This window comes from Bombina bombina, chromosome 10 (assembly GCF_027579735.1).
Source record: "Bombina bombina isolate aBomBom1 chromosome 10, aBomBom1.pri, whole genome shotgun sequence".
In the NCBI taxonomy this organism is placed as follows: Eukaryota; Metazoa; Chordata; class Amphibia; order Anura; family Bombinatoridae; genus Bombina; species Bombina bombina.
This window is the reverse complement of record NC_069508.1, coordinates 48,244,334-48,256,994: the sequence shown is the minus strand read 5'-3', so window position 1 is coordinate 48,256,994 and position 12,661 is coordinate 48,244,334. Positions and strand designations below refer to the sequence as shown.

The 12,661-nt window shown below is 36.8% G+C and overlaps 1 protein-coding gene across 3 annotated transcripts in view; it reads right to left on the bottom strand.

Annotated features, from left to right (window-relative positions):
* TLCD4 (TLC domain containing 4) overlaps window positions 1-12,661 on the bottom strand; it is a 97,753-nt gene that overhangs the window by 24,012 nt on the left and 61,080 nt on the right. For all 3 annotated transcript variants that reach the window (XM_053694050.1, XM_053694052.1, XM_053694051.1), the window contains one exon: window positions 7,217-7,290. In XM_053694050.1, coding sequence (XP_053550025.1) covers window positions 7,217-7,290 — 74 coding nt within the window. The remainder of the gene's footprint in view (window positions 1-7,216; window positions 7,291-12,661) is intronic.

The following is a 12,661-nucleotide window of genomic DNA, read 5'->3' as shown; positions in this document are numbered from 1 at the left end:
CCTTAACCCTCTTGGGCATGGAGTTCACCAGAGCTTCACAGGTTGCCACTGGATTACTCTTCCACTCCTCCATGACGACATCACGGAGCTGGTGGATGTTAGAGACCTTGTGCTCCCCCACCTTCCATTTGAGGATGCCCGACAGATGCTCAATGGGGTTTAGGTCTGGAGACATGCTTGGCCAGTACATCACCTTTACCCTCAGCTTCTTTAGCAAGGCAGTGGTCGTCTTGGAGGTGTGTTTGGGGTTGTTATGTTGGAAAACTGCCCTGCAGCCCAGTCTCCGAAGTCTGCTTTAGTATGTCACAGTACATGTTGGCATTCATGGTTCCCTCAATGAACTGTAGCTCCCCAGTGCCGGCAGCATTCATGCAGGCCCAGACCATGACACTCCCATCACCATGCTTGACTGTAGGCAAGACACACTTGTCTTGTACTCCTCACCTGTTTGCCACCACAAATGCTTTACAACATCTGAACCAAAAAAGTTTATCTTGGTCTCATCGGACCACAGGACATGTAATCCATGTCCTTAGTCTGCAGCAAACTGTTTGCAGGCTTTCTTGTGCATCATCTTTAGAAGAGGTCTGTGTAAGGGCTGTTCATTAAGCTGTTTCCCAATACAAGGACTTTGATGCTAAAGACAAGTAACAGAAGTCAGAGCCGCTGTCACATCAGGATATATTGCCGAAACAGGTGGTGTCTCATCTCCCGTCCGCATGAGTGGATAAAAGCCGGGAGCACTGTATCTGACTGAAATAGCACGGAACCGCAAGTATCATAAGAGCTAATTAACATGAATGTTTTAACTGGCCAGTTTTTCTACTAACTCAGACTAAATATCGCCCTACCACAAATGAGATTTGGAAACCAAAAAAAAGGGGGTAATACAAAAGTCTTAGAGTGTGCCGAGTGAAAATACAGATGAATTGTGATATACACGCTGACCTAATTAACGGCTTCTACTTTGCTAGAGACGCACTAATATACTAACGTACTACTGCTGTGATGTGCTATATAACTTGTGCATATGTTTATGAACTGTGATACTCTGTGTATAGCTGAACTCAGGCTGAATATTGCCCTACCGCAAGTGTGGTTTGAAAGCGGGGAACTTTAAAAGAGTGTGTCGAGTGAAAATACAGATTAACTTCTATACATATGCTGAATAACGTAACGGCTTCTGCTTTGCTAAAATGGAATGACAAATAAGTTTCACGCTTAAGAGGACATATTTGTAACAAAAAAAGTGAAACTTTGACAGTATATTTGTCTTACAGAGTGCATCAAAGATAACACATTGGATACAATTTTGAAAGTTTGCACGTTTAAAAGACTGTCCTTTGCAACATTGAAGTGAACTTTTCAAATTTCAAGAGATAAGATAACAGTTTAATGACAGCCTCATGTTGATTCTTCCAGGGACGCCCGAGTTGAATCTTGGTTATTTTATGTATGAATGTTTTTTGAGTGGATGGACTGAAAGCTTTGGATTTTTTTGTATTTCATTATATGTCTTTAGGTACCATGGAATAAAATTAAGCCTTACTTTTTGCAAAAAGGTGTGCTGAGTTTTCTTAAGAGTAGTTTTATGGTAGAATTGGAGGCTATACTATACTCTTGCACCCTTCATACAATTATTAGACTCTTTTCATTAATATTAGAATATGTTAGTGGTGCTGTGACTAATACTAATATTTTTTAGATCTTTAGAAGAGGCTTCCCTCTGGGACGACAGCAATGCAGACCAATTTGATGCAGTGTGCGGCGTATGGTCTGAGCACTGATAGGCTGACCCTCCACCACTTCAACCTCTGCAGCAATGCTGGCAGCACTCTTACGTCTATTTCCCAAAGACAACCTCTGGATATGACGCTGAGCACGTCCACTCAACTTCTTTGTTCAACCATGGCGAGGCCTGTTCTGAGTGGAAACTGTCCTGTGAAACCACTGTATGGTCTTGCCCACCGTGCTGCAGCTGGGTTTCAGGGTCTTGGCAATCTTCTTATAGTCTAGGCCATCTTTATGTAGAGCAACAATTCTTTTTTTCAGATCCTCAGAGTTCTTTACCATGAGGTGCCATGTTGAACTTCCAGTGACCAGTATGAGAGAGTGTGAGAGCGATAACACCAAATTTAACACACCTTCTCCCCATTCACACCTGAGACCTTGTAACACTAACGAGTCACATGACATCGGGGAGGGAAAATGGCTTATTGGGCCCAATTTGGACATTTCTACTTAGGGGTATACTCACTTTTGTTTCCAACGGTTTATACATTAATAGATGTGTGTCGAGTTATTTTGAGGGGACAGCAAATTTACACTGTTATATAGGCTGTACACTCACTACTTTACATTGTAGCAAAGTGTCATTGCTTCAGTGTTGTAACATGAAAAGATATAATAAAATATTTACAAAAATGTGAGGGGTGTACTCACTTTTGTGAGATATATATATTATAGATATATATATATATATATATATATATATATATATATATATATATATATATATATATATATTTTTCCACAAAAGGAGAGAAAGATAATATTAGGACATACAATCCTAACATACTATCCTAAATAGAAAGGGATATCCAGCACACCGATGTAAATATTCAAATTTAATTTATTATGTCAAAAACTGACACATATCCACCTGTTAGTGCTTCACAGCACTACATGAAATAAAAACATAAAAACACATATATGGGAAATAGTACTCACAGGGAACATTACTGTATGTAAAATTGCATTTATTCACAAAGACAGCATATCCCTGGAAAAATATCAGCTTATAACATAGCATGTAGCCATAAATGTACGTTACAGGAGGATCGATATAGGCAGAACATGGACCGCAGACTAGGCTGCACTCTAGGTCCCAAATGAAGTATAGTCATATGCACATTATGAAAGGGAACTCAAATGAGCAGAGTATGGTCCGCAGACTGAGCTGCACTCTAGGTCACAGATGAAATACTTGCAAGCTCCTAGCCTTTAGGTGGTAATGTCGCCTTTAAGAAATGGAGAAAGGCGTGGAAGCAATCACCTGAAAGATATCAGGTGCTATATAAGGAGGAAGTTCTGAGTGGACTAACCATGCCCTGACGAAGCCCCTGAGACACATACTCTATGTGGGGGTAAAACGTGCGTTGGCACCTGTGTGCTTATCTCAATACTGGTGTAAGTCGGCTATCACCAGTGTGTTTGCAAGAATATGGGAGCTGTATAAATGTCATGCTTTCCAGGATTAGAAAGCCGTTTGGAGAGACCCTTGCCCGTTTGCATGTGTGGCAGCCTGCTCAAGTGTGACTGCGGAGCAGTACATATGCATTTATAGCTGGGACTTTGATTTCCATTGCGGTGAACATCCGCAGTAGCATCAAGCTGAAGGAATTATCTACAGAAGGACTTTACATTTTCGAAGGAATTGTGGTCTTTTCAAAAACACACTGATCTATCAGCTGGAAATGCTGTTGGCCAATAAGGAGCGGCCTAAGTGTTTTGGAACCACTCACGGACGTCTGTTTCAGATAAGCCACTCCTCTACTATACGTCACCCTGTTGGACAGACACTCAGAGATTAGGTGAGGAGTGAGCAGTAACGCCCGATTGTCCATCATCCATGAGGTATACCTCCGGAGGAGCTTGCAAATATTTCATCTGTGACCTAGAGTGCAGCTCAGTCTGCGGTCCATGCTCTGCTCATTTGAGTTCCCTTTCGTAATGTGCATATGACTGCTTCATTTGGGACCTAGAGTCTTTTCTCTTTCTCTCCTTTTGTGGTAAATGTAACTTTATAAGGGAAGCACCGGATTGTTAATTAAGCAGTATTAACTACTCTTTTTTTGTGTGTTTATATACACACACACAATAGCTTTATATATGTTTTTACTGTACATTGCCTAAGTCCCTATAGCGCTACTGCAATCCTGTTTGCTGTTTATATTTCTTTAAGTGCCCAGAGGGGATCTGTTTCTGACCCTTGACACTTTTATGCAACTGTAGAAGCTGCTCCTGAGACTTGTTTTCCACACACACTACATAGCACAGTTTTATAAGTGTTGCTTGCCCCAGACCACTGTTCTTCTTTGGTCTGTGGCATTCTACTTTTATTCTGATTTTAAATATATATTTTTTTTAATTTCTATAGAGTAAGGAACCCTCCTCGCCCACCCACCTCCCAATCCCCCCCCAAACAGCTCTCTAACCCTCCCCCCACCCAACAAGCGTAAATCTTGATTGTGCTCAAATGAATGCTGTACTTTCAACTCTTAATAAGTGCTCTGTTTCCGTTGTGCGCAAAACGCCAAGACAAAACAGATATCGCTTGTGCACAACACTTAGCGCACCACTTGTAACCTAGCCCTTTATCTCTAACATGGAGGTACTAGAGTAATGAATGCTAAACCTCAGCAGAGCCTCTTGTGTTTAAAAGAATGGTGAATCTACATTAAGTCACAGTAACATCCCATTTTGACTTTTATTTACTTTTAATAGGGAGTTTGTGTTAGTACTGGGTGCTGCTATTTTAATCGTTGTCGCCCATGTGCGACGTCAGATATAGATAGATAGATAGATAGATAGATAGATAGATAGATAGGAGATAGATTCACAGTTCATCCCTGCATATTTCTTTGTGTTTAAACCAGAAACAAAATTGATTAAATGAAAATCTTCTAATGAGCTTGTCATGAGTCCAGAAAGCTTAGGAGATACTGCGACTAACAGGTTTATTCTCACAGGCTCACTTAGCAATAAAGCTATTTCTGATTTGGCTAAATATCTTCCTTCAATACACAGTTAGGAGTGAGTTCAGGTATAGGGGAACCTTCACTTCAGAATAGTTCACCATGATGTGCTTTTTGTAAGACAACACTATGTAGCCGCTCTATTGACTGATTTTGATTACTACGATTTAATAAAGAGACTTAAAGGGACACTAAACCCAAAAAAATTCTTTCATGAGTCAGAGCATGCAATTTTAAGCAACTTTCTAATTTACTCCTATTATCACATTTTCTTCATTCTCTTGGTATCTTTATTTGAAAAAGCAAGAATGTAAGTTTAGATGCCATTTTTGGTGAACAACCTGGGTTGTTCTTGCTGATTGGTGGATACATTCACCCACCAATAAACAAGTGCTGTCCCGGATACTGAACCAAAAATTGGCTGGCTCCTTAGCTTAGATGCCTTCTTTTTCAAATAAAGATAGCAAGAGAACGAAGAAAAATTGATAGTAGGAGTAAATTAGAAAGTTGCTTAAAATTGCATGCTCTATCTGAATCATGAAAGAAAAGAAATTGGGTTCAGTGTCCCTTTAAGGCTCCATTTACTATGGCTCGGACGGAAATGATTCGCTACAGTGTATAATGTCAACCGGACATCACTGCAAGCGGACAGCATGCACTTGTGCAATGCCGCTCCCAGCCAAAGGGATGTTGGATAAGGTTGTAGGGACAGTTTCATAGCCACCATTCTACTTTCCTCAGTTGCCCTGGTGACCTAGCACCATGAATTTGTCTTGTCTTGATTTTACATATTAAATCAACAAAATACTAATTTATCCATCAAGCAACTGTGAGAGAAAAAAAGATTTTTATGCCGTATACCTGGGATAGGAAAGTAAAAAATAAACTTGCATGATTCAGATAAAGCCGGTCATTTTAAGACACTTTTAAATTAATTTCTATTTTCAAATGTGCTTTGTTCTTTTAGTATCCCTTGTTAAAAAATTAATATGCACATATCATACACTAGTGGGAGCTGCTGCTAATTGGTGCCTGCACACATTTGTCTCTTGTGATTGGCTACATAGATATTTTCAGCTTCCTGTCAGTAGTGCAATGCTGTCCCTTCAGCAATTGATAAGAAGAGAATGAAGAAAATTTGAGAATAGAATTAAATTGGAAAGTTGTTTAAGATTGTATGTTCTATCTGAATCATAAAAGAAAATTTTGGGGTTTACTATCCCTTTAAACTAAGATTTATGCACCACCTATTTTTTACTTTCATCTACATGCAGTAAACAAAACAAAAACAGCTAATCAGCATCACCAGTGCTGAGTGCATGCTTTGCTTTACTGTGATCTCAAGGGCGGTATTTGTCACAATCTTGCAGAATTTCAACATAACCTAGCAAGATTTCATAGATAACTTACTTAAACTAAGCAGAAGAGTAAACTGAATATGTCTGCAAATTCTAGATGCACACTCCCATGGTAGTCCCAGGACAAGCTTCCGGATAGGATGTTTAAAGCCCCACAAAAATGAGATGTGGTCATTGAGGAAATGTTAAGGTAAAATATCTTCATTTTTACAGAGATATATTTTTGTGATATTTTCTAGTTACATTTTTACAGATATGGTTCATCACTATCTAGTAATTTAGATTTTGCGTGACATGTCTCTTTAAGAATCATGACATGATCAAGCACTGTATTATGTAGGTCTAATTAATGAAAATAAAAATGTAAAACCTAACTTAATTATACACACACATATATATATATATTCCAACCAAATTATTACTAATCAAAAGGTCAGGATATTAAATAGCAAATAATTTATAAAATCACATTTTACTGTTGTTAGGGGTAATATGAACCTGATGGCAGCCATCTTGTTCTTCGCAGCCATCTTGTTCCTCGCAGCCATTTTGTAATGAATAGACTTTATTATACTGGGGTATTATGCAGTGAGAATTATATGCATGTTATGAGTTTCTTTAGCTATTCGGCCTTGCCAATGTACCCTGGCCTAATGCCTAGAAGTAAGATAGAATAAGATAATGTAAACAAGAGGCTTTAGACACTCGGTTGTCTCTGCAGATGGTAGTTTGTTATGACTCTGTAAATATTGTTATGAGAAACTCATGTTCCAGTTTTTCCTTGTAAATTGCTCTGTATAACTGTGTAAGATGACGCGGTCCTAACGTGTCATCCCCTTAACCCTGTATGTCACTATAAGAAAGGCTTGCACTGTGCAATAAACAGAATTGGCTTTCGATCATAATGCTGCGTGGTCTGAGTCATTCTAAGGGGCCCTTATCAGGTAATCTACATATGCCTCAGGTGGTACACTAGGCCCCAGGCTTTGGCCTGCACTGACACTTACCCCCTGAAGGGGACACCTAACAACTGTATATTATGGAGACGATGTGGAGATGTGAATATGTAAAACAATTATTTATAGATATTTCTATACTTACCTTTGATTAACGAAAGGAGTTGAGAACTCCGCAAGAAGGCGGAAATTACCAAAATATGGCAACATTCCTTCACCCTGCAATATGAATTATCATAAGAATGTCAGTCACATAACATCATATACTACACAAAATTGACCCTCAAACATAAATTTATTAAGTTTTAATAAAAAAACTTAAAAAAAAAAAAAAACTTTATAAACTTATTGCTGGAGAGGTAAGAAAAATTGTAAACATTATCACAATTCACAATACTTTAACATTAGTTTGTGACTTGTTTAAATTAAACATTTTAATAATATTAGTTCAATAATACTGATCATGCACTTAAATACTGATTTCGGTATTTATATATTGAAAAATCAGGAATAATGTTTTTAATCTGTATTAAAAGATATGTACTACCGAGGTACATTCGGACATGGAAGTCAAAATTAAAGGGATAGAAAGCTCAAAATTGAAATGCGTATTGGTGCAGTTCAAATTTAAATAGAATCATTTTTGCAATATACTTCCGTTAGTAATAAGTTTTACTAACAGGAATTTAAAAGTTTATCTGCAGCATATGCACATTTTCTGTGAAGGCCCCGTGCACCAGCATTCAAACACCACACCTTCTCTGAGAGTCAGCAGTGGCTTGTATGACACAAATTGTCTTCACTGACTCAATACAGCTCTCCGAGCTTGAATACTGGTGCACAGACTCTCACAGCATATGCGCATATGCTGCTTAAAAACAGTTATAACTTTTACTAGAAGCAAGTTTGCTAATGGAAGTATATTGCAAAAATGCTTATATTTAAAATTGAAATACACCCAAGTACATTTCAGCTTTGACCTTTCTGTCCCTGTAATGTATCATGGTTCAGCCTGCAATCTTTCTTTTGTTGAAAATGTATCACCTTTCCCTGAGAATATACTATTGATTGAGCATGTGTCTTCACCAATATATGGCAGTAGTGTTTGCAACAATGTTGCAACAATAATTATAGTGCTCAAGATATGTGCATGCCCCTGAACATACCTCAGCACGTGGCATGTCACATGTCTCAAACTAATTTACAGTTTGTTATCTTTTCTGCTCAAGCTAAACAATGAGATTTTGTTAGCACAATGACCATGGAAAGCCCTGTCATCTCAACATTACCCTGCAGTCTTCCAATAGATTAAAGGGACATAAAACAAGTTAGGATAGAGACAAAATATAATATGTACTTTAATTACTTTATTTGCAAATGTATACTGCAGTGCCTGACCATTAACCCTTTCTTTTAAGTGTCCGAATTGTACATCTTTAACTCCCCCACACAATTCATTTTATGGCTGCATATATATATCCACCATTGATATGGTAGAATGTAATACTTTAACAGTCATTTGCTGGAGCATGCCTAGAAGCAAATTAGCTGCTGTGAACTTACTTGAAATACAATGCCTGTGTTTCTGATGCTAAACACTAATAAGGGGGGTGGATCAGACTATTCCAGACATCATGGCTATGTAAGTAATCTTGCTCATTTTTGAAAATTATTTTATATACTTGTCAGCAATTTTTAAACAATTTTTTTTTATGCAAACAATTTTTACTTAATTAGCCCTTTTAGAATATGCTCAGATCTCAACATTTTTTTGGCACTTTAAAGGGACACAAATCCCAATTTTTTTCCTATAATGATTCAGATAGAGCATGTAATTTTAAGCAACTTTCTAATTTACTCCTATTATAAAATTGTCTTTGTTCTCTTAGATTCCTGCTTTTTCAAATAAAGATACCAAGCTTAGAAACCCGGCCCATTTTTTGGTTCAGCACCTGGGTAGCGCTACATTTATTCACCAATCAGCAAGAGCTAACCAAGGTGCTGAACCAAAAATGGGCCGGCTCCTAAGCTTAGATCCCTGCTTTTTCAGATAAAGATGCCAAGAGAACGAAGAAAAATTGATAATTGGAGTAAATTAGAAAGTTGCTTAAAATTGCATGCTCTATCTGAATTATGGAAGAAGAAGAAAAATTAGGTTTGTGTCCCTTTAACATATCATCAGTCTTTAGAACAGATTAACACCATGTTTGCTGCAATTCTTTTTCAAGGGCCAAACTCCGCCCATCACTATCCTTATTTAGAGGAACCAATTTGACTTGAGTCTAATGCCACTGTCATTTTATTAACAAAATCTCCAATGTTTCAGCAGAAATTATAAGATAAACTGGAAATTTGGGAGAGATATTTGTCAAGGTTAGACTTGCGTAGCCTGCTATGTGCTCTTTCAGTTTTCAGGACTGGAATATCCACAATTTTCAGATTTTAAAGGGACATGAAACCCATAATGTTTCTTTAATGATTCAGCTAGAGCATCCAATTTTAAACAACCTTCTAATTTACTCCTATTATCATTTTTTCTTCATTCTATTGGTGACTTAAAGGGACAGTCTACACCAGAATTGTTGTTGTTTTAAAAGATAGATAATCCCTTTATTACCCATTCCCCAGTTTTGCAAAACCAACACAGTTATATTCATACACTTTTTACCTCTGTGATTACCTTGTATCTAAGCCTCTGCAGACTGCCCCCTTATTTCAGTTCTTTTGACAGACTTGCATTTAGCCAATCAGTGCTCACTCAGTAAATTCACGTGAATGAGCTCAATGTTATCTATATGAAACACATGAACTAACGCCCTCTATTGGTGAAAAACTGTCAATTGCAGAGGCGACCTTCAAGGTCTAAGAAATTAGCATATGAACCTCCTAGGTTTAGCATTCAACTAAGAATACCAAGAAAACAAAGCAAATTGGTGATACAAGTAAATTGGAAAGTTGTTTAAAATTACATTCTCTATCTGAATCATGAGAGTTTTTTTGGACTTGACTGTCCCTTTAAGCTCAGTAGCTTGCACATGTCTGGGGCACTATATGGTAGCGGTTTTGAAGTGCTTCAGACCCCTACCTAAGTATCTCTTCAATAAATAATACCATAAGAATGAAGCAAATTTAATAAAAGTGGTAAATTGGAAACTTTTTTTTAACATTGTATGCTCTGTCTGAATCACAAAACTACATTTTTGGTTTCATATCCCTTTAACTACAGGAAAAGGAGATAAAATACATAATAAAAGTATATTGCAAATTTGTTTTACTGTGTATAATTCATCATTTTATATAACAATCCCAAAATGCTTCCTCTCCCTTTCACTAGTATAATAGAAATACAGATCTGACCCTACATAAGAGCCAAGAAGGTCCAATTAGTATGCCAGTATTCCTACCAAAAATGTAGACCAAATTAATGCTCAACTAAGATTTATGCATATCCCAAGCAATCTAGTATTCCTGTACTATATTTGTCTCCACTTCTTCTGCTGGAAATCTATTCCATGCATCAACCGCACTTTATATAAAGAAGTATTTCTATAAATAACTTCTAAGTCCTCACAACTTTAAATTATGACCCCCCCCCTTAATTTTGTATTCCTTAATACATTTTGCCATGTTTGATTAACCATCAAAAATACTTACAGCTTCCAAGAATGTAATGTACAAACCTACAAAGCAAGCAACTGCTCAGAAATGTAACTCAAATGAACAGTGCTTTATACCAATACCTTTATATACTGGTGAATCCATATTAGCGAGCAAATGCATTGCCCATTTTATACCTTAGGCATTACGCACAGACAAGACAGAATCTAGTTTTCTGAGTAATAGTGAAAGTTGGATAGAGGTGAGATAAAGGCCAGACTTATATATCATTATTAAGTTTAGTACTTATTAACTGAATGATTAGTTGAGTTAAATTTGTTTAGGAAGACACCACATGCAATTCCATAGTGATAACACCCGTGTATCATTGACCACAGTTAAACATATGTTGCTAATTGCTTGGACTGTATCAGGTTATCATTTAGAAATGGTACAAAAGGATAAAAAAAAATGCAAAATGCTGTATTAGACATGATGATTTAAAGGCCAATGACAGAAGCTAAAAAAAAATTCCTTGCAGAAGAAAGGAAAAGATTTTTGATAAATTACAGAAATAGGTTTAAAATGTGTCCTAAAGCATCATTTCTGACCAGAGCGGGAGCAAGCTACATTCAATTTTAATGGCACGAACGGGCGCACAGTGTTGCAGAGATGCGCTGTGTAAAATCCAGACCCGCTCAGTAGAGCAAGGAGCGGCGTTCTGGTAAAAGGAGGTTTAAGTTACAATTTCTCTGCAATCCTTTAAAGTATAAATGTGCCGGTAAGCTAATGTTGTTATATAATTCTGCACTATGTGAAAGTCAAATTGGAAAAAAAAAAAACTTTCATGCTTCAGAGAATGTAATTTTAAACAACTTTCCAATTTATTTTTATTATCAAATTTGGTTGGGTTTTTCTAAGTATCCTTAGTTATGAGCCTACCTATGTTTACTCTATAGGACCTCAAGAGCACGTCTTTAGCAATATATGGCAGCCATTGTTGCAACTTTGTATAACATTACTACTGAAACTATAGATTGCTGCAGACACACGCTCCTGAGTTCCTATGAGCCTACCTTCGGTTTACTCTAATTTTTGCTCTACCTAGACTATAGAATATCAGTTTTGACTTTACTATGCCCTTCACAGGACATTAGTTATTTTGTTTACACAAGCATAACATATTTGAATAATAAAGCACTGCTTTGCGCAGCATACAAAATAAATACTTTAAAAGCACTTTAAATTATAATTTTGTTAGCACATGTATTATGTTACAGAAATTGAGTAGCCTTTAGTATGTTTATCTAACACATTTACTGCTGCTAATTAGAGACATATATTAGTTCCTGAACTGATCAAGCAATCACTGTGTATAATGTGCAAAATGAATCCTCCCTCAGCATTAATTCCAGTTCCTCAGGGACCAGTAGAGAATAACAATTTTAAAAATGTACAAATAAGAAAAGAAGGCATAAAAAATAATTAAAGTATCTTATGAAAGATTTAATTTTAAGGTGCATATAATATTACATATAGATGTAAGATGTTGTTATTTCTTTATCAGTTTTGTAAATTGATCTAGCACTAAGACTACCTCCATTCTAATATGGTTATACAAAGAGACACGACCAGTGAAAGTGCTATGGAAAACAAGGATTACATTTCATTAGGGGATAAATAGGAAAAGGATACACAAAGAGATTAAAAATATAATACTGGATAAAGGATAAAAACCACAGGCCAAACATAATGAGAATATACAATTATCATTATCCAATGTATTTCAACTCACACAATTATTCCTATTTTACTACCTCAGCCATGTTTTTCGTTTTAGGACATTTATGAGTTATATATGCTGCAGGGTGTGTAGGAAGGAACATGAATTGTGCCTCTGAACAGCACACGATTAGTGCGCTTTACAGTATATTCAGGTTCCTCCTTGCAAACCCTGCAGTATGTGTAATTCACAACTGTCCAGGAAAACATC